Source organism: Bos mutus, chromosome 6 (assembly GCF_027580195.1).
Source record: "Bos mutus isolate GX-2022 chromosome 6, NWIPB_WYAK_1.1, whole genome shotgun sequence".
NCBI classification, from domain to species: domain Eukaryota; kingdom Metazoa; phylum Chordata; class Mammalia; order Artiodactyla; family Bovidae; genus Bos; species Bos mutus.
The window spans coordinates 33,673,718-33,697,747 of record NC_091622.1 but is presented as its reverse complement, the minus strand read 5'-3'; the positions used below and the strand labels follow the sequence as shown (position 1 = coordinate 33,697,747).

At 34.5% G+C, this 24,030-nt stretch overlaps 1 protein-coding gene across 3 annotated transcripts in view; it reads left to right on the top strand.

The window, feature by feature from the left end:
- CCSER1 (coiled-coil serine rich protein 1) overlaps window positions 1-24,030 on the top strand; it is a 1,488,467-nt gene that overhangs the window by 815,981 nt on the left and 648,456 nt on the right. The window contains exon 10 of one of the 3 annotated variants that reach the window (XM_070372149.1): window positions 14,807-16,082. The exons of the other annotated variants lie outside the window; for them this stretch is intronic. Coding sequence (XP_070228250.1) covers window positions 14,807-14,869 — 63 coding nt within the window. The 3' untranslated portion in view covers window positions 14,870-16,082. Of the gene's footprint in view, window positions 1-14,806; window positions 16,083-24,030 lie in introns of those variants that run through there. 3 annotated transcript variants of the gene reach the window in all.

Here is a 24,030-nt window from a genome sequence, read left to right as displayed (position 1 = left end):
TTGTAGAAATCTGGCATATTATGGATGATGTTTTCACCTCTTTCTTTTTAAAGCTGTCAATATTAGCCACAAATTGTTCTTTACTGATCTTTATGGATCATGTTTCAGTGACATGAATGTTAGAATATAATCAGTCATGTCCGACTCTCTGCGATCCTATGGACTGTAGTCTACCAGGCTCCTATGTCCATGGGATTTTCTAGGCAAGAGTACTGGAGTGGGTTGCCATTTCCTTCTCCAGGGGATCTTCCTGACCCAGGGAACGAACCCAGGTCTCCTGCATTGCAGGCAGATGCTTTACCCTCTGAGCCACCAGGGAAGCCCTGTAAGAGACTACAGTATCTATTAATATAATTTCCTTGTGAAGATAGCTGTTACTACACATTTTGCTTAAGATGGGAAATAGAATCCCCGGGGGATATTAATTATAATGAAAACTATTAAAAGAAATTTCAAAATTTCAAAAGATATTAATTTCCCAAAAGATATTAATTATAATGAAAACTATTAAAAGAAAGTTCCAAATTTCCAAATTCACTACAGTGATTAAGTTCAAAGGTTTGTACAATAAACAACTTCTAGCCTGCCACAGATTTATCAAGAGTCTTAAAAACTAATGTTAAAGTACAACATGCTCTGACTTCTAATGCAAGTGGCAAGAATTATTTAAAAATAATTTCAGAGTGTCTCAGCAAAGGCCTATAAACACAATAGTTCTTATGATGAGGGAGATTGTTAAATAAATGATGAATATGTCTTAAATAATCAATGCCAATTTAACCTCTTTCACCCTCCTCTGTCTGCACAGGTTTAGTTTATTGAAATCAAAGAATAATTTCTTAGGTGTCAGTTGTGTTATTACAACAGAATGGAAGATGAATAGATGTAGTCAGGTAGCAATGTTGTCGATTACAAGATTATGTTAAGAGGTAGGCAAGATTCTTCTGATTACATCAGCTGTATAAATAGATACTTCAACAAAGCACATTTGCTGCCTATAAAAATTTTATAGTTTGAACTACTGCAAATAACATTTTGGTTAAAGCAGTTGAGAATGAATGACCAAAATTCTACACTGAAATTTTATTTTCTGACAGTGAGAAGATTCAGATCCTTTAATTAATTTGACACCATTATGGACAATTTTTTAACTTCCTTGGGCTTCCCTTGTAGCTCAGTTGGTAAAGGATCTGCCTGTAGTACAGGAGACCTGGGTTCGATCCCTGGATTGGGAAGATCTCCTGGAGAAGGAAATGGCAACCCACTCCAGTATCCTCGCCTGGAAAATCTCATGGACAGAGGAGACTGGTGGGCTGTAGTCCACAGGGTCGCAAAGAGTCGGACACGACTGAGTGACTAACACTTTGTTGTTCTACAGAAGATTGTCATTTTCAAAGTGACTGATTAACTTTAGGTGTAAGTTTTCCTTTCAGTTACTTCCTAAACTTGACTCAGAACAGTCACAGTGTCTTGAGACTGCTCTTTTAGGCAGAAACATTGAAGTTTTAAGATCTTCCACTCAGTGGCATATATTTTACACTTATATTTAAAACAAGTGTTTAGTTGAACTAGGAATGTTTTGTTCATACTTTAAGAGTTTTAAAGTTACCAGGTATTTCATCAGGTATTATTATTCATCACTGTCATTCTAAATATTATTAATAGTTTGTATATGGCTATTTTAAAATCAGCTGAACTGTGGTTTCACACACATTATGTCTCAGTCATACATGAGTGAAGCATAAATCAGTATGGAAACGTATGGTCACACCTCTGTGTGTTCTGCAAATATTTTAATGCATTTCCAAGGGTGGGACTTGCTTTATAAACACAGCTTTCTACTTAACTAGTTGCATTATGAATACAGATTTTGAAAAACTCAATGCAATTACCTGTGTATTTGCAATCTATGCTATTTTTCTCATGTTTAGTTTTGCAGGCTCTCCTGGCACAGTTAGTAGTGTTCAGGGAATTCTAACAAATAAGAAAATTGTTCATAATGTAAGGAATAAGAGTAATTAGTTTTTACACTAATTGTTTTATTAGCTATTAGAGCAGGAGAGTATTTTGTGTTATGCTAATATATTATGTCAACTTATGTGTTAAGCCCGGGCTTCCCAGGTAGCTCAGAAGGTACCTGGTCTTCTGCCTGCAATTCAGGAGACCAGTGTTTAATCCCTGGGTCAGGAAGATCCCCTGGAGAAGGAAATGGCAACCCACCCCAGTATTCTTGCCTGGAAAGATCCTGTGGATCGAGGAGACTGGCAGGCTACTGTCTATGGGATCACAAAGAGTGGGAGACGACTGAGTGACTAACACTTTCATGGGTTAAGTCCGATTCTAAGATTGAATAACTATTGATTAGGCTGTCTCATCCGACTGCTAATAAAGTGTAGTTTCTTAAATCTGTTTTAGATCCATATGTTGCTATCATCTTTCTTAAATTCAGTTCTTATCCTGATCATGCTTCAATGTGATCCAGTATTTAGTAAAGGAGTGCCTTCCCCCAATGTGCTTCATTCTTTAATATTTACTTAGCTCAGGTATTTATGTTGGTTTTTAGAAACAACAACAACAAAAAAATCAGGTTTAAAACTGAATGATATATTCCAGGTTTTCTTTCTCTCTTTTTTTGTAATGTTTTTAAAATAGCATTTAATACTTAAAAGTTAACATGTGTATAACAGAAAGCCAAAAAACACAAGAAGCAGAAAACAAAGTCATTCATAATCACAAGCAGTTTACCATTTGATGTGTCCTTCTGGGTCTCATTTGTGTATTTCTTTTGAAGTCCAATTTTTGTATTACATTAAAGGCAACTTTCAGACAAGAACATTGATGAAAACACTGGAAACAACATCTGCCACACTTGTTTGCTAATTAATGGAGGAATCACAGCTTACCTAGTGGTAACATTCTGAGGGCATCACTTCTGAAAATCCATGCATGTATTCATTCAACAAATATTGATAAGTGCTTCCTGGAAGCCAGGCCTTGTTCTGCGTACTTGAGCTACATCCTTTAACCAAACAAATAATCCCTCAGGGAGTTTGCATTTCATTATTATATTTAAAACAAAACCAAATAAAAATAAGCAAAGTATATGGTATGTTAGAAGCTCCTAAGTGCAGTATAAAAGAGAAAAAACACAGGGAAAAGATAATTGTGAGTGTAGGGGTATGGTCAGGGTTATGATCAGAAACTTTATATCAAGTAATCTGGACAGATCTGAGGGTGACATGTGCCTTGTGAGACTTGAAGGAGGTGAGGTGAAAATCACCAGTAGCCAGAAATCCTTTTGTGGTGTGAATCTTGAAACCTGTTGAAGACCCTCAGTCAGAACAAATTGATGTGTCTTGGCTCCATGGATAAGAATAATTAGCTTCATTTAGGGGCCCTCTGTTATAAAAATAGACATTAAACCCTAGAATCAGACCCAGTATACCAAGCGACTCACACTAGCGGAACCCAGACCACCCAAGGGAACAGCCTGCTCAGCCTCTTAAGATCATATTCACTTATCATAGGCACTGAGAAGAAAGCTGGGTAAAATCAAGTTCGATAAGTAAATTACATTTGCTTTTCTTCCTTTTTTTTTTGCTTGCATTGTCTCCACCCTCTTCTCTCTCTCTGTACCATTATTCTTCAGCCCAGGCAGTGCTAACTGTATAAACTTTAAATGTATAATTAGATTTCATTGTATATCTACACATCCCATTTATTAGAGATATGCTACTAAAAGTGAATAAAGCACTAAGTAATTACTTGGTGAAAAATGAGTATATTAACTAAAAGACTCTAATGTTATTTTTATAATCTAAAAAATCTGTAACAAATCAGTATGCATTATTTTACTTTATTCACAAGAATCATACAGAAGTACATATTGCTACCCTACATTTTTACTCTATATTTGTTATATTGAACTAATATTTTGCAGTGACTACTTTGCGCCTTTTAGAAGACATAATAATATTAAATGCAAATCAGCATAGTCAACCAGGTGAGGTGAAAATCACCTTTTAAAACATGGATGACAACATGCAGTTGTCCTTAACATACTGCATTGAATGGTTCGTTTTAAAATCCTGAATCTTTATCTAGGAACTAGATCATTCCTGGAATATCTCCAGGTCTTTAGTTCTTGCTACATAGAATTGGTGTTAGTTAGCTGATAGTTCTTTTGTTAAGTGAATCTGTGGTTGAAATGCTGATGGGGGAAATAGCAAGGCTAAGTTTTAACCAAGAAAACTCATATAATTATAGAATATTAATTAAAACAAAGCAAAAGAGCACACTCACAAGTATTTTATATAGCTCAAATTATGTGAGGGAGGAAAAATTACTTTCCCTCTACCCTTCTTGGCCGAGGACCCCACTCTACAATAATAAGAGACAGAATAGCTGTAGAAAACAAACAAGTTTAGTAATATGTATACTGCCTGTATAAGCGGGAGATACCGAGGAAAGCAGTAATTCCTTGAAATGGCCTAAACCACCACCATTTCTAGCTGAAGACAAAAGGATGGGAGTAGGGAGGGTGGTTATGGGAAGTTTCCAGGAAAAAATACAGTAAACAAAGGATATGATTGTTATGCAGATTTAAGTTGGTGCCTTCTTCATAAATAGAATTTTATAGAGATTTGGTCATCTTCCTTCTTCTGGTACAGAGAAGGAGATACTCTTACAAATTAGAGGTTCATCTTAAAAATGTGAATTCTTCTTACAAAAGGTAACTTCTTAGTTTTTTTAGAGCTTCTCCTGCTGTTTCTTAAAAATAAACTCAAGATAAACCATTTGTCAAAGAAGCATGTTTTGGTGTAGTATATTTTGCTGTCCTTCAACTAGTAATAGTGAGGATCATACTTGCTTAAAATTATGTTGATTCTGTGATAGTACTGATATGAGAAAAGTAGCTGTTTGTTGAAAAGAAAATTTTTCCAACCCACTTCTATTTCCATCTGAGATTGCCATCTCTATAGGAAATCTAATTTCAAAATTTCAGATAGTTCCTTAGAAAATTCTAGAAGTCATTTTAGTATTTTCCAGTATGCTAAATGTCATTGCATAAAAGAGAGTCCCTTCTGAAGGAAGAAAACAAAATGTATATACTAAAGACATCTCTCAGTGTCTATTTATCATGATTATGGAATTGTTGCTAATCAGAATTTGTATTAAGTTCTAAGTTTACTCAAGTACTTGTTCAATGTAAATCTTTGAGTGTTTATATTTACTGATTTCTAGAGAAAGGGATCGTTTCCTTTAATGTGGTCTACAAGTAAGAAAATCTGTAAAATGAAATTTATTCTTTATATATATATATATATATACACACATATATACACACACACACACATATCCTTGCAATATAAGTATAAAAAGATTATACAGATAAATATATAAAGTGTTAGTCACTCAGTGGTGTCTTGACTCTTTGTGACCCATGGACTGTAGTCCACCAGGCTCCTCTACTGTTCTCAGGCAAGAACACTGGAGTGGGTAGCCATTACCTTCTCCAGGGAACCTTCCCAACCCAGGAATTGATTCCCATTTCCCAACCCAATGCCTTGCATTGCAGGCAGATTATCTACCATCGAAGCCACCAGAGAAGCCCATCAGTAAAGCTGTATATATACCTAAACGCATACATACACACAAATACTAACATGACATAACTTTAAAAAAGAACCTACATTTATTTACTATTTTTATTATATAGCATAGGATTAGATGCAAATTTTTAAACTTTTGCATGTATATAATAAGAATTAAATTATACACTAATATGTTTTAAATCGCTATTCAAATTTTAATATGATTAAATTGGAAATAGAAAAATATTGGCTGGGTATATTTGTGATCTAATTATGTCATATTTTGTATGAATTAATATTTAACTGTTTTTCAAAGGTAGTAGTCACATTGACTCCCTAAAAGCATTAACTTTCAGTAACTTCCATAAAGAATTTTAGATTGAACCTAAAATATATAGAAATACATATCATATTTCTAGGAATTTATACCTCATACTTTTTTTTAAGCCAAGAACAGATATTATTTCCCTTGCATACACCTATTTCCTTTACTGTTTCTAGTAGTTTTAATCACATTAATTAGAATTCTTAACTCTTATGAACTTTATAGTAAACATTAAGAAGTAAGCAATTATAGACTGTATGTTACTTTTTGTTTTAGTCACTGAGTCACTTCTGACTGTTTGCGATGGAGCCTGCTAGGTTCCTCTGTCCATGGGATTTCCCGGGCAAGAATACTGGAGTGGGTTGCCATTTCTCTCTCCAGGGAATCTTTCCAGCCCAGGGATCAAACGTGCATTTCCTGCATTGGTAGGCAGATTGGTGTATATTACTACAGCATTCTTTACCTTGGCAAATTAATTATTAATAAATTTTATAATTTCCAGAGGTTTGTCATCTTTTTAATAGTAAAGTCTTTCAATGTAACACAAGAAATATTCACTAACAAACCCAAATATAATAAGTTCCTCTATCATAGGAAGTCAAAAGTAGATAAGCCTGTATTCAGTAATAATTGTTTAATATTATGTCTTATTTGGAAATAATTTATGTATTCAATAAGATTCTATCACTTTACTCAGCAAAACTCTAAGGACGGAAATTACCAAAAGGATTTGCGAAACTACTTAAGTAGACATACAGTAATGTATAATTATTGCTGAAAAGCTCAACTAAAAACTCTTATCCTACTTAAATCACTTGTTCTCAACAGTTATGTTTCAATTACTTTTGAAAACTTTGTGTGACATTAGACAAAGTCAGCCATCATCCTAAGCTGTTTGTTTTACCTATAAATTTTGTAACAGAGATAGTATGAACTTCTTTGACTAATAAACCCAGATAGAATGAGTGTTACATGTCTGCATTATATTTAATGTTGTTAACACTGAAGTTATGTCTTTTAATTAAACCAATAAACTTCAGATAGCTTTTATTTACTGGTGATTATTCAATATTCTGTGAATTTTTTAAATTGGATTACTGTATTTCTGAAAGTTTCAGGATTACTTAATTCATAAAGCACTTATTTGAAGTCAATTAAGTAGAGGTCTTTTACAAAATAATTTTGGCAGTGACATCTGGAGGTAGAAAAATATCACACATCTACAACATGCATATATAGACATCTATAAACATACAGACACAAATATAGATCTTATAGCTTTCATTTAAAAAATTTAGCTATGAGTCAGGTGTATTACTAGTACTTGACTAGTTTTTGAGATCAGATGGATCCAAATTATGTTTCTGGAAGTTTGTCCATTAAGATGTTTGCAATTTTGTTTTTGTTATTGTCGTCTTTGTTGTTCTTGTTTTAGTTTTTTTTTTTTTTTCCCCCCACCCTAGAATTTGTAGAGACTTGGAATTTTTCATTTGCCCATTTTAAAAATAGCTCCTTTTTTCTATTTCTGATAAGAAGCATCTCCCTAAAGTTAGCATTTCAAAGAGTGGTTCTTAGGTTCTAGAGAAGGTGGAATAGAAAAAGTTTAAGATTTGGTAAATTTTTAAATTTACATTTCAAAGACACAGAGAAAATATCCAAATTTTCTCCAAAATGGGGTTATATTTGCCTGTTATCAGAGGCCTGAGATAATTACTATTTAAGCTTTCCTTATTTTTCTAAAGTGTTGGGTTTCCCTGGTGGCTCAGATGGTAATAGATCCACCTGCAATGAGGGAGACCTGGGTTCAATCCCTGGGTTGGGAAGATCCCCTGGAGGAGGGCATGGCAACTTGCTCCAGTATTCTTGCCTGAAGAATCCTCCTGGACAGAGGAGCCTGGTGGGTTACAGTCCATGGGGTCGCAGGGTTGGACTCAACTAAGCACACAGAACCAACCTTTTGAAAGCATTTTGAGATGAATAGAGGACTTTAAGGGGGAGGGGGTTAAAAAAAAGAAAAGGTGGACTTCCAATCGTTTCTAGAGCTGCAGCTCTGGTTTTGCAAAGATTTGAAAGGCAAAGTTGTTTCTAATTCCTCAAAGAATTTAGTTGTAGCCTAAATTATATGTCAAGGGACTGAGCTTCCCATCCAACTAGATTATTTTCAGTTTATATCAGGTAGAGGATTTCCAACTAAAATGGAAAAATCCAAGAGCTTTATGGTTTAGTGCAGTATGCCTTTCTGAAAAATGTATATAGAGCATTCAGCAAAGGCCTTATCATGTTACTTTTTTTTTCTCCCGAGTGTACAATTCAACCTTAGATCAATTAACCTTTTGAAGAGAAAGGCTCTACTTTTGTTTCGGTCAGTACCTGAATATTAGCCTCTAGCTGATGTTTCTTGATCAGTTTGTAAGAGGGCCTGAGAGAAAATCTGGTCATCTGTTTCTTCTGTGAGGGGATTTTCCTGAGGACTTCTGGCTTATCTGATAAATACAGTGTAATCATGGATGGGAAGAACACCCTTTAGCTACCAATCAGGGTTTCTGTGAATGTGAATGTCCACTAATCTTTATAACTGTTCTCTAAATGTGATAGTTTCTGCTGAAAGGCATGATAAATGAGGCTTTGTGATTTTATCTTGTTAGAGGAATCTGTAAGGCAGGCTAGTTTAATTCTTAGTGTCCTCTTTTCAATTTGGTCTTTCCATAGGTACCAAAAAGAAAATTGTTAGAATGAGAGCTCTCTAATTTTTTCTTCAAATATAGAAGTTTTTCCAGTTCACAGGATTCATCATCTGGTTATTGACAAGTAGGATCTTACATTTGTTAGGTAGGTAGAATAGGGAAAAGGAGTCCAAAATGGCGGTGGCTAAAAGACAAGGAAGGTCAAAGGAAGGTCCAAGGACCAGAGTGAAGACTTCAGGCAGAACAAACAGCACTCCTGGCTAAGCCCAATTTGCATAGGGCAGGCCCAGGTAGAGGAAAAAACATATAAAAGGAGGAGCCAAAGTGCTTTCTCTCAGACTCTCTCTCCCACGTGCGTGTGCTCTTTGCTTCTCTCTCTCTTTCTCTCTCTCTCTCTCTCTCTCTCTTTCTCTCTCTCTCTCTCTTTTTCACTCTCTCTCCTGCTATCTTCTAAATAAAATAGAGCTGTAACACTGATTTGCCTAAGAGCTATAACACAATTTGTCCAAGACCCGAGAGCTGTGACGTGCCGAGGGCTTTAATGTCCGTCGCTCCAAATCTTTGTTGTGACGAGACAGAGAACCGAGGAGCATACACTCGCTTGAACATACACTCGCATGACACATTAATCACAATAGCATCTCAAATCAATAGGCTTTTTATGGCTTGACCATAGATGCTAGAGGCATCCCAAAAGGCATCTGTATCTGTCTATAGGGAGACAGACCCAGGAAACCTGCCTTTGGTAAGAAATATTACGCTTGGCTAGCTTCTGCCCGTTTTCCAGATTCCCTTAGCAGACTCCAGAGGAACTATGGTGCTTCAGCAGGTCCCACTGTGGATCTCAAACTGTAGGGGTAGAAAAATAATTTTCCCTCTATCTGTCTAGGTTCTTGACTGAGTGATCCCATCATAAAAGACATTAACAGGAGAAAAGCAAAATTTAATAACATGTATATTTTCTGTTTACATGTAAGATATACAAAGAAACTGAGTTAACTCCCTAAAACAGCCAAGTCAACACTATAAATACCATTGCCAGCTAGAGATGAAAGAAAGGTGCAGCAGTGGGGAGGCAAGTTAAGGGAGGTAACCGGGAACAACACAGTCAGCAAGGTTATGGTTGTTATAAAGATTTAAGTCAGTGCCCTCTCCACTGGTAAGAGTTTCTAGAGTAGTCAACATCTTCTTTCTGGTATAGAGTGAGGCAGTCTTAAAAATGGAGAGTTCCCTTATAATGTAAATGTTTCTTATGAAAGGCTAACTTTACTCAGTTTTCAAAGCTTCTTCTGTGTCTGTAGTTTCTTAAAAATCTCATTTTCTTAATTCAGTGCAGTTTTTATACTAAAGAGACATATTTCGGGATAAGTTCTGTTCACCTTCACTAGCTTATATCTTCTGCCAGTAAAAGAAACAGTAATAATTTTGAGGGAAAAACATTAAAATGTTGGATTTTTTTGTTGTTCAGTCGCTAAGTCATGTATTATTGTTTCAAAATAAGGATGTATAGTGTTTTAATAATTTATAAATAACTGTAGAGAACTAAAGAAAAAATAACTTCCATAAATGTTTGGCTTCATACCAAATAGGCAAAGGAATTAGAATTTTCAGAATAATGCATTACAGAAAATTTTCTAAAAGAGAGCCACATGTAACATTAACCTCATGCTCTATACCAAGACTATCAGAAAATTACACCCTTTCATGATGCCACATTTTTAAGATGATGATTAGAATTTTAAACATATATAGCTGAATTACAGTAGAGAAAATTTATATGAAAAGGAATGTAATTTGCAATTCAGAGTACTTAAAGAGTCATAGTTCTTCACATCTCAGAATTACTTCAGGGTTGTTATTATTTTATGAGCTTTGTACTTATAAGTGGATTTACAGATTTGGATTTAATCCATCAAATTACAGGAAAACTTTTTTAAGCTTTAGTCTAATACAGTGTAATTTTCAAAAAGAAATATAAATAGGTTCAGTATTTTCTTACATTGGAAAAGTATAACATAAAAATTGATGAATTAGTCATTTTTTCAGTCTAAGATGAGACTAGAATTAGAAATACAATGTTTTTCAAATTTTGAGATTATAAGAAACACTTTGTATTGCTCCAGAAATGCTATTTAGTTATTTTTAATTTGTGAGAAAGTTGCTACAAACTCTAGTCAAGAAGGATTAAATTTTCTTCTTTAAGGGCACATCAGTAATGAGTCATTATTGGGCCTTAAGACAAACATTACTTGCTCCAAGTGTATGTATTATTTTCTACTCTTTTAAAGGTTTTTTTCCCCTATATTTTGATTTTTTATCATGTTAAAATAAACATGCAGACACTGAATCCAGAGTATATCTGTAAATATATGTACATAAACATACCATGTTTACATATTTTAGCATGGGTATTATTGTACTGTGATATTAATAACTTTTACTTTATAGTTTAAATGACTAGATATTATTCAATCATGTGATCTTTTAAATATCCATTTTACTTTTCTCAATTATTTACACTTTAAAGAATAGCATTGTCATATATTATAATTCCCTCTTGAGAGAGATTTTGAAAAATCTTAACAAAGATGTACCTGATTTTATTCTCCATCTATCAATACTGTCTCTAGAACTTGACATAGTACATATGTTTTGCTATACACGAAATAGCTTTTTATAAGATCTTCTAGTTAAAGATGAAAACAACAGAAAATATCCATCAACAGGAAGGTGTTTAGTGATGGCTCATTCACAAAATGGAGGGCTGGGAAGCCTCCCTACCCAGTGCTTGCCAAAAAAGAGGAAACATCAATGTTCTGATAGGGAATAATCTTTAGACTTACATTAATAAGTGAAACAATGAGGCTGTAAAGCTGTTGCAGTATCCCCAGAGTGGTTAATCATGAAAAAGTACTGTATTTTTTAAAATTACTGTTGTCTCTACAGTCAAGTTAAGGGGAACCGTTTATTTTCATTAGTTGAGCTTTAATATTCCTGGTAATTTCCTGCCCTCACCTCATGCTCTGCTAGCTAAAGAGGACTGAGAGTTATTGAGGTTTTTTGTCCTCATCACATGACAAATATTAGAATATTATAAACTACTTATAGAAGCAAAAGCTAGGATCATATACTTTATGACATCTATTTCACTGAACATATTTAATCTATTATATGTTCTCCATTTTAGAATATTAAAAGGTGAATCTGTGTTAGAGCTTTATTAAAAACATGAATGATAGGAGTCACAAAATACACTGGGATATAGATTCTAGATTTTTAACATTTATAAAATATATTTTTTCTTTTTACATTCATTCAACTACCATTTGGGGAACAGATACCAAACACTGAATATCCGTTTAAATGTTAGCCTTAATGATTCTGGAGAATTTTTGTGTTTTTTTTTTTAAATAACATGTTTGGTTGGCAAATACATAAATGCTTATCTGTAGAACATACAAGCAAAGCCTTGAGTTTACTTCCACCTTCAAGAGAGTATACCCTTTTTCATTTATATAATCATTTAAAAAATAAAAGTAAAAAAGGTATCCCGGCACTGAGATTATAGTGAAAGGTTGTTGTTGTTTAACCACGAAAGATGCCAGGATCCTTGCCCTATGGAGGAGAAGAATTCAATCCGGGGCCAGAGACAAGGCTTCATTGTTCAGAGCTTTTGTGTAATGAAATTTTATTAAAGTATAAAAAAGATAGAGAAAGCTTCTGATATAGACATCAGAAGGGGGCAGAAAGAATGCCCCCTTGCTAGTGTTAGCAATGGAGTTATATACTTTTTAATTAGTTATTACAATGAATCAAAAGAACGTCTCAAGTTTGTGCAAGTTTTACCAGACCCACTCCCACAATTTGGAGAAGGCAATGGCACCCCACTCCAGTACTCTTGCCTAGAAAATCCCGTGGACAGAGGAGCCTGGTAGGCTGCAGTCCATGGGGTCGCTAGGAGTCGGACACGACTGAGCGACTTCAATTTGACTTTTCACTTTCATGCATTGGAGGAGGAAATGGCAACCCACTCCAGTGTTCTTGCCTGGAGAATCCCATGGACAGAGGAGCCTGGTGGGCTGCCGTCTCTGGGGTCACACAGAGTCGGACATGACTGAAGTGACTTAGCAGCAGCAGCAGCAACAACTCCCACAGTTTACATTTTAGGATAACAAGATTAGAATTTAACAATAGAAAGATCCTACCAGACCCACTCCCATAATATACATTCTGAAATATCAGGATTAGTCAGAAGGTTTTCAGGAAGGAGAAACTGTCCTCAAGCAGGATACACTGTTGTTGTATAATCCCTAGTACAGAGTTTAAACTGAGTTGTGTAATTGAATAAGACTAAGAAATGTAGGAGAAGGAAGTGGCAACCCACTCCAGCATTCTTGCCTGGAGAATCCCAGGGACAGAGGAGCCTAGTGGGCTGCCGTCTATGGGGTTGCACAAAGTCGGACACGGCTGAAGCGACTTAGCAGCAAGGAATGTAGACAAAAAAAAAGTTTGCCCTTTCCTCTTCCTTGAGAATTCCAGACTCCTGTCTCCACTTTGAGGGCCCCAGAGCCCTTTTTCCTCTTTGGGGACCCTGGACTTCTTAACAATCTGCCTAGGAATTGACTCTCTCGGTAGCAGTGAACAAGGAATACACAAGTTTTATTTCTTCATAAACTTGTCATTTTGTGGATAAGGACAGGAAATAACCTAGAAATGAAGAGACAGAGTTTCACTTGGTGATAAACGACCATGATGTAAATAAGCAGACAGGTGAGATTAAGTGATGAGTCCAGTGAAGTAGGAGCACTTGTGCCTTCACTGTGAGAGAAGACTCATCAGGCAAGACCTGAGGATGTTGCCTCTGAGCTGTAACCTGAGTGATCAACTGTTCACAAAACCGGAACATCTTGACATGACAAATTGGATCATAAAGAACAGTCACTTTCCAGTACTGATTGCTGCTTTAGGGTGGATTTCCATTGGTTTTGGTCTTGACTTCCTACTTCAAGTCTCTACTTATTCTAATCTATATATACATCACAGATAAATCTAAAAGAAATAATCACAAACATGTACCTTGCAGTATGTTGTATTTCTACTTTAAAACTCTTAATGGCTGACTAAGGCTTAAAAGATAAAATCCACATTACTCAAACCAGCATTCTAGCTGCTAAAATTACACTCTTTCCTACTTAAGCAATTTTAGCTCTAACTGTTCCCAAACAAACATTTTATTCCACTAAGCTGCTCCAACACAAGTTGCTAGTTCTTGTCTCCCTTGTTTAGTGTTTTTGGTTTGTTTTGTTTTTAACTGTTTTGTTTAAAATGCCCCTCCTCTATAATGTGTCTCTTTTTAAACCCAACTTCAATCCTCTACCCTTGATCTGGAGTGATCTCTCTTTCCATAGAATACTTTCCACAGTTACTGGTCCTGAAACCCTAACCTGTAGCTGTCAGTACTAGATATTGTTATATGCTCTATATATTTATGTATATATCTCCTGTGTATTGATATGGAACTTATTATCTTGTAGTATGGCTAATCTTTTCAATATCATTTCTGTCTCTCCAACTGAATTTTGCATTCCTTAGGAGCAGCTGCCATATTCTAGACTTCTTAGACCCTTTATTTCTTTTTATACACAATGTCTGAACAATGGAGTTCCTTTTTTTAAAGGTGAAAATTTTGAAATGTTTTAATTTCCTGTCACTTAAAATTGCAATAAAGAATACATTAAAGTAATAATAATTGTGGTAGGTTGAAAATTCTTTTGGAGCTTTGTGTTCAAGATGATCTATAAAAATATCAGGAGAGCCATATAGACTTACCTATTAATTATTTAATTTTCTGGAAATGAAGACTATATGAAGAGTTGAGTAAAACTGTTACTTTTTCACTCCACTTATAAAACCAAGGGAATAAAATTTTGCTAACTGGTCCTCACTCTTTCACCTTGTGTTTGGTTGTAAAGTATTTAATTGGAAGTTGGGAGCTTGGAAACATTACTAATATAAATATATTTAATGAGTTTTAATAACAGTTTTCACCTAGAATAGATTTATGTTGGTCTGTGTGTTGTTGTTGTTGTTGTTGTTTTAATTTGTGTTTAAGCATTTTAAACATTCATGTTAAAGTATGTGTTTATTTCATTTTATTAATTTGATGTCATTCATTTATTTATTTTTGTTTTCTTCTTTTCAAGGCCCTGTGGAATCCTACATGCACTGAAGGTTTATTTAAACCAGTACATAATATTTCAACCTAGCTTACATCATTATTTGATAATAAATGTATCAGAAATCTGATATGCTAAATATCAAATCAGTTTTCCATTATTTCCTGCATTAGCTATTTCTCAGAGTATATAATACAGAAATGTTTCCATTCCAAGTATTTCACACTTTTTGCATTTGTACACAATTGCATAAAGAATTAGTGGATTAGTTTAAACTAACATTCCTACCTGCTGTATTTTTAAAACAAAAATAGACTTTTAATTTTAAATTTCTCTATATACAGCTGTTCTAAATATAATATTCCACTTGGCAGTACATATTTTTTGTTTAAACTTCTCATCCATGTCATTTGTGTCTCTGGTTATAGTCTTTGTTTAATTTCAGTATATTCTATGTATATTAGATAAATTTGAAAGCAGTGATTCTAATTTGGCCCATCATTGCATAACAGTTCTTACTGAAGAACTAAATTGCCTCTATTTTTCCCTTGCATTGAGATCAAAAGATGAAAATATATGTCTTCAAATGAAGTAAATCGTGAAGAGTCTTATTCTCTCTGTAGATAGTAAAAAAAATTTATATCTCTAAACAAGTGAAGAAAGTTTATTGGCCATTGACCTCATATTGAGGAGAAGTTTGTTGAATGTCTTATTAAAAAAATAAAAAACCCTGTCTCCTGGTCTTGGCATACTGCCTGATTTCTGTGTGTCCTTGTTTATCACCTTTCTATAATACCTCACTTTAACTATCAAATGTCCGGGTAGCAACAAGGCACTCTTGCATGTTGTAGTTTATTGAAAGGATAAGTGACCGAACCCAGAAATGTCTCAGTCTCGTAGTGCAGGGCAACAGAAGAGCCATAGGGCTAAGGAGAACAAAGCAGGTTTTACTGAATTCTATATTTTTTTTAAACAGGAAGTGAAATAATCATAGTTAATGGTGGTAACATTTAGAACTATGCTATGAAATTTCTTATTGTAAAATATAATATGCACGATCAAAAGTTGGGTTTAAACCATGGTATTAAAATAAAACTAAATATATTTATTCACTTGAAAACAGTGTATGTGTCCTTGTTGACTTTGCTCTTTTAAAAACATAAAATACATGTTTTTATGATTCAGGATACAACAGTGATTTTGTTCCTCTAACAGCTTTCTAGAGTTTATTCTTCTGTTCTTATCTGTTGCTACTTATTGTCTTACTTTATATTTGAAACCCTTAGGTGTAGATAATGTAATCAATTCCATTACCTACAATAAAGCACTCCTCTGATAAAGATTTTTATCAGCTTGAATGGTCAATATCATTTTGAAGAAAAAAAAAACTCCATTAAAGATATTTTGACTAGGGTTCAAAAGAAAACAATAAATGTGTTAGCAAGTAGATTAAGTCAATAAAGAAAGGTACTTTTTCCCTCAAAAGCAATGTAGCAGAAACTGTCAATATAGGCAAAAAAACCACCTACCTGAAAAGCTACTATTTTATGATTGCTCTTTAATACCAGTAAAGCATTTCAGGCTGCTTCCTTGGAAACCTTTCTTTTTCCCTGTATTTAATTATTTTTTAATGGAACTGGGCTGAATATACATCAGTGAACATGTTCATCAGCTAATCATTTTGCTTTCATGGTGAAATATATTCAGACTTTCCAGCAATGTTTGTTATGTAGCTTGATCACTTAACTATTAAAATGTTTATTTCCTTGATTACATTAAACATGAATTAAAAATAGGAATTAATGGACTTTTTTTTTTTTAGAAAAATGTATAAAAATCATTAAAATCACTGCACTGTATTCTAAGGTATAACAAAACTGAGATTGTTTCTCAAAGAAAGCAGCATGAGGTGTAAAAATATATCTGACAAATACAGTGTAACATCAATATTTACTGATGAAAGAAGTGTTGTGCTATATTATGCCTGCATATTTGTCTGAAATACTTTGATAATAATTAACTAAAAATAAGAGATAAACAAGCTTAATTAAATTCACTTTCCAAATAAGGAAAGTGGAATTTAAAGAAGTTGAGTGACTTTCTCAAGTTCCTCTAATATTTCTAACAAACATTAAAGCTTTGGATTGCATTGTAGGTGTTCCAGATCCAAAAGGCAGGATTTTGTTTTGTCTTCCTGATTTCAGATGCTGGTGGATTGCATGATTGCAAAACTCAATACAAATTGTACTTGGATTGCATATGCATACTTGTATATTATACATACATTGTGTACTGTTAAAGGTTGTGTTTACCTTAAATCTGCATTACACACTAGGCATAATGGTGATGATAAAGATTTTTCTATATGAATATCTGTCTGAAATATATAATACATGAGCTAAGGAATTAATTTTATAATGTTTGAATTAATCATTCACATACAAAGAAGTGCTTAGAAGAAAAACCATGGACAGTTTTGCTAGATGTTTTAACAATTATTAACACGTTTTATTTATATCAAATCATTTTGAAAATTTAATTTTTCATGCCCTGAAATACATGCACGTTAAATGTTCTTATTTATAGTATTTTTAAATATAAGTAACATTATTCATGGTTACATTTAAGACATATAGCTGTGTTTTAAATGATTTTTTAATGAAGACTCTAAAGTAGGTATCTGTTATGAAACATATGTGATTTTTATTATGGCATACACAAAATCTTCCTTACTAAAGTTTTCAAAATTATTATTTTTCATAATTACCTAAATTTTATATTGTTTTAAGCATTTATTTATTTAGAAAATAAAATATATTTTTCCATATTTAACTTCATGCTAGAGGCAGGAATGTCTTAACAACAGAATGTTTTTCATGATTTTATTTTGTGCCTATGTATTCATACAGGACTGTCTAAATGTTGTTTGATCATATCTTAATTTCTTACATATAATCACACTTTCTATAAGAAATCATCTCAATGCTCTTGGGAGCAACGGTAATTACTATTATGATATGCTTTTTCACTCTCCTCTTTCATTTTCATCAAGAGGCTCTTTAGTTCTTCACTTTTTTGCCATAAGGATGGTGTCGCCTGCATATCTGAGGTTATTGATATTTTTGTATACAGTTACGCTTGTGCTGCTTCTGCTGCTAAGTCGCTTCAGTCGTGTCCGACTCCATGCAACCCCATAGAGGGAAGCCCACCAGGCTCCCCCGTCCCTGGGATTCTCCAGTCAAGAACACTGGAGTGGGTTGCCATTTCCTTCTCCAGTGCGTGAAAGTGAAAAGTGAAAGGGAAGTTGCTCAGTAGTGTCCGACTCTTAGCAACCCCATGGACTGCAGCCTACCAGGCTCCTCCGTCCATGGGATTTTCCAGGCTTGTGCTGCTGCTACTGCTGCTAAGTCGCTTCAGTCGTGTCCGACTCTGTGCAACCCCACAGACAGCAGCCCACCAGGCTCCCCCGTCCCTGGGATTCTCCAGGCAAGAACACCGGAGTGGGTTGCCATTTCCTTCTCCAATGCATGAAAGTGAAAAGTGAAAGTGAATTCACTCAGTCGCCTCTGACTCTTTTCGACCCCATGGACTGCAGCCTACCAGGCTCCTCCATCCATGGGACTTTCCAGGCTTGTAGTTGACTGCAAATACTTTTGGAGAAAATCAAAGGTAAAACAATCACTGTGTTTGGGTGACAAAAAACTTAAAATCAGTCACAGTTAAAGGTCTGATAATATTTCACCAAAACAATTAAAAAGCAATTTTTTGTTGACATACAAAATTGTAAAAAAGCTAAAATTATGACTGATCATACTAGTACATATCAGATTTTTAAAAAATAATTTCACATACTTTCTAGAACACATAATAATATATATATATATTCATGTAGATATAATCTAAGAAGTTTAAATGTTACTTTTTATTTGACAATCTTTCTCATGCAATTTAAAATATCCAATAAGGCTAAATAAATTAACATCCTTTTTATTTTTATTTTTTTAATAAGGAGAGAACATAAGTCTTTTGAGATCTTCCAGGTACCCTCTGGAAATTCTCAGTTATTTTGAAATCCAAAAGAGTGCATTCAAAATTGGACTTGAGGAAATTTATTAAAAATGGTTAGCAAATTTAGAAAACTCTGCAGTGGCTACAGGGCTGGGAAAGGTAGTGTTCATTCAAAGCCCAAAGAAAGGCAATGCCAAAGAATGTTCAAACTACTGAACAACTGTACTCATCTCACACACTAGCAAAGTAATGCTCAAAATTCTCCAAGCTAGGCTTCAATAGTACGTGAACCAAGTACTTCCAGATGTGCAAACTGAATTTAGAAAAGGCAGAGGAACCAGAGATCAAACTGCCAACATCTGTTGGATTATAGAAAAAGCAAGGGAATTCCAGAAAAATATCTACTTTTGCTTATTGACTATGCTAAAGTCTTTGCTGTGTGGACCACAACAAACTGTGGAAAATTCTTAAAGAGATGGGAATACCAGACTACCTCATCTGCCTCCTGAGGAACCTGTATGCAGGTCAAGAAGCAACAGTTAGGACCAGACAAGGAACAATGGACTGGTTCCAAATAGGAAAAGGAGTATGTCAAGGCTGTGTATTGTCACCCTGCTTATTTAACTTATATGCAGAGTACATCATACAAAATGCTAGGCTGGATGAAGCGCAAGCTGGAATCAAGACTGCAGAGAGAAATATCAATAACTTAAGAAATGCACATGATACCACCCTAATGGCAGAAAGCAAATATGAACTAAAGAGCCTTTTGATTAAGGAGAAAGAGGAGAGAGAAAAAGCTGACTTTAAACTCAATATTCAAAAAACAAGGATCATGGCATTCAGTCTGGTCACTTTATGACAAATAGATGGGGAAACAATAGAAACAGTGATAGACTTTATTTTCTTGGGCTCCAAAATCACTGTAGATGGTGACTCAACCATGAAATTAAAAGATGCTTGCTCCTTGGAAGAAAATCTATGACAAACCTAGACAATATTAAAAAAACAGAGACATCACCCTACCAACAAAGGTCCGTCTAGTCAAGGCTATGGTTTTTCCAGTAGTCATGTATGGATGTGAGAGTTTAACTTTAAAGAAGGTTGAGTGCTGAAGAATTGATGCTTTTGAACTGTGGTGTTGGAGAAGACTCTTGAGAGTCCCTTGGACTGCAAGGAGATCAAACCAGTTAATCCTAAAGGAAATACGTCCTGAATATTTATTCGAAGGACTGATGCTGAAACTGAAGCTCCAACACTGTGGCCACCTGTTGTGAAGAACTGACTCATTGGAAAAGACCCTGATGCTGGGAAAAATTGAAGGTGGGAGGATAAGGGATGACAGAGGATGAGATGGTTGGATGGCATCACCGACTCAATGGACACGGGTTTAAGCAAGCTCAGGGAGATGGTGAAAGACAGGGAAACCTGGCGTACTGCAGTCCATGGGGTCACATAGAGTCGGACACGACTAAACAGCTGAACAAGATATCAAATACTGATTAAATAGCATCAGTCATTGTGAAGCAAAAACTTAGTTTATTGAACCAAAGTGGCAATTAAATCATTTCAGAGGCAAGTACAGAACGTTACATGATTGTAAACACACACACATGTAACATACACACAGAACAAAAAACACTTTAGCCTTCTAATATTGAACTGACTTAGGTCTTAGTAATCTGAGACCTGATGAAGAAAACACTAACCACAGAAACAATTTCATAAGACCAAGATCTTTGTTACCAAAGTGGATTATATTAAATCTTAAAAAATAAATAAATAAACTGTATAATCTTAAGAGCACAGCAATAAAATAAAGAAAAAAATACAGAGTTAAAATTAAACTCTAGTTTTGTTTTGATATATTATTGAACTCATTTTTTTAAGCCTTATAAATAAATCTACTCAATTTTAACCAGCTTTGACCACACAATATAAGATTTATTTTCCACAAACCTTCTGCAACTTTCTATATCCATCTAGTTTTTATCTTATTATTTTTCCTTTCTTATTCCAGTATAGACACTCATTTTTTAGACGAAATTAATTTTTTATTTTTACAACAGCACATTCTATATTTCTTATATACTCATCAGATTTTCTTCCCGTACATTATAATGCAAAGTTACTTTCCTTTGCTCTTATTGTTTTTAATAATTTTAAGTATTGATTATAAATTTTAAGGGTTAGTAACCTTTACGTGCCAATGAAAATGAGGAAGCAGGCATTTGTGAATTGTCATATATATAATTGACAATTGTGAATTGTCATATAGCATTCTATAGTAGGTCAGCAAATTCATAAATACACAATTATAAACTTTATAATTTTTAGAGACATATTTTTTTCATATATAATTTTTAATATGGAAAAGACATGTTTAAATGTAGACTCAAATATCTGGTCTCTCTGTTAAAAGTAAAAAACAAAAGTGAATAACCTATGTAGTAATTAATATGTCAGGGTTCAGTTATTATCTTATTTGGAAATGATTTAAATATATAATGAATGCTCTTTAATCATTACTTAATATAACATAAACTTATTCATATCTATTTAAGTTATGTGTTTTTTTAACAATTATGCTTAGATTAGACATCAAGTAGCTAACCACCTTTTAAGTTATAATATTTTGTTGACAAGCTTTATAACATTGATATAGCATGAGCTTATATGACTAGTAAAGCCTGGTAGGAGAGGCTGTTTGTTTGCATTACATTTAATATTGACATCTCTGAAGACATACCTGCTTTCATTAAACCAACAATCTTACACTAACCTCAGTTTATCAAAGACTATACCAGATTATGTGAACTTGAAAATCATCTGGTTAGTTTCTATATTTCTGGGAATTTTAGGAATATTTAATTCCTAGAAATACTTTTTTTTTTAAGTCTATTAAATATAGACTATTAAATATATATGTATTAAATATATATATTTTTTAAAATGCCATATTTATATATGTGTGTGTGTGTGGATGTGTGTGTACACACACACATATACACAATTGTGTACATGTACACAATTTGGGCTTGTGTAGATGTACACAAATTGTGTACATATACACAAATTGTATGCATATACACAATTGTGTACATATACACAAACTGTGTACGTATACACAATTTGGGCTTCCCAGGTGACTCAGCAATAAAGAATCTGCCTGCCATGCAAGAGAGGCAAGTTTGATCCCTGGGTCAGGAAGATCCCCTGGAGGAGGAAGTGGCAACCCTTTTTTTTTTTTAAAGATTATTTTATTTGTATGCTTTAAAAGTCCTTTTAGAGAAGCTATGTTTTGGAGACAGTTTGTCTTTTAGAAGCTTCTGAATGCCAATCAAACAATGCATTCTGTTGTCTCTGAGAAGTGTGAAGGCTGCTTTCCTAGATTTTCCCTTAAGATAGGTTATCTATTCTAAGTTAATCATTCCCAAAAGTGGCCCCTACAATTCAAAATTATCCAAAATTATTCATTTTCCAAATAGGCAAAAGCTGCTGGTCCATAGTGAGTATATATATATATATAACACACCAGGAGGGTTTTTGTTTTTTTTTTTTAACAGAAGTGGAAAATGTTTTAGACTACTTAGAACCTGTCTTTACTTTTAAATTCCCTAAGACATCTTAACTATGAAGGATCCTGTTTCTTAACAGCTGTTCCAAAACACAGAGATTCGCGTTCCCTGCCTTTTGAAGAGAATGGGATGAATTACCAAGAAGCCTCTGTCAACTAAAAAATGAGGCACAACTAGAGAGTTGTGAGTTAAGTTTTATTTGGGGCAAAATGAGGACTGCAGCCTGGGAGACAGCACCTCAGCTCTGAGACACTGCTCCAAAGAGGCAGTGGGAGGAAGGTCAATATGTAGGCAGAGTTCAGTACCATTAAGCAGTTATTTTACAAAAGGTTTTCTGCTGGTCATGAGGATCTGACATCACCATAAAGGGATTTAGTGCTTTTCTAGATATGAGGAGATGCAAGAATTGAGACCATAAAATTTGTTGCTAAAAACATCTAACTATCTAAGACCTGCGCCACCATATTCCCTGGAGCACAGAGTGCCTCACTCCACCTTGAACTTCCTCAGGGGGTGTTGAAGGTCAACAGCTGCAGCGGCACAGGATTCAGTCTCCACAGAGGCAGATGGCAAATGCTCTTGGCAAGTCCCAATTTATAGTTGACACCTTAGTAAACAAACTACAGATCTGCACAATAAAGTCAGAGCTCAGAATGCAAAGAGAGCAGAGGACTTAACCTCAAACTCCAGGGTCAACAAGAAAGCATTAGAACCTGATTACTCACTAGCCTTGAGGTAATTGGGGGTCTTTTCTGAATCATAACTTCTGACACCAGAAACTGTCAGAAATCTGTAAATAGCAAAGTTAAATCACCAAGTCAACAAGGAGTAATTAGCAAGAGTTTATTGTACACATAAGAACACTTTGCAAGCTGAGTGTGTTCAAATTCTAAGACTAATCTAAAGCTCAGAGCTCAGGGGCATGATGTCACAAAATGAATTAAAAGGGAAAGTGAGGAAGTTGTTTAACTTTTATAATGATTAGTCATTATAATGGGTGCTTCCTGATGGCAGGAGATTTGTTTAAAGTGATTATCTCAAAGTTTTTAGGAAGATGATTTAGGATTGTCAGAGTAATTTACAAGAAATAACCTAAGTTAAATTTTGCATATGTTCATGAAATAAAATAGATATAGTTTTGCTTAGATGGCCTGAATGGTTTTGTTTGCTCAGGAAATTCTCAAGTCTGGTCTTCACTTTGTATTTAATTTTAATAGAAAAAAATAGAAGTAGGAAAAATATTCAAAGTAATAGGTTGAGCATAAGTTTGATTTGTCAAATAAAATAGGAAATCATGATTTGCATGGATTCACATTACTTTCATTTGTTTAGAGAATATTTACTAGGTGCTTACAATGTGCTGGGACTTCCCTGTGGCTCAGACGGTAAAGCATCTGCCTACAATGCAGGAGACCCGGGTTCAATCCCTGGGTCAGGAAGATCTTCTGGAGAAGGAAATGGCAACCCACTCCATTATTCTTGCCTGGAAAATTCCATGGATGGAGGAGCCTGGTAGGTTACAGTTCATGGGGTTGCAAAGAGTTGGACATGACTGAGCAACTTCACTTGCACTTCCACTTACAATATGCTGGGCCCTGGGGTAATATGCATATATGTTTAATACTACATATATACCAAAGAATCATAGATGAGTATAGACTATCG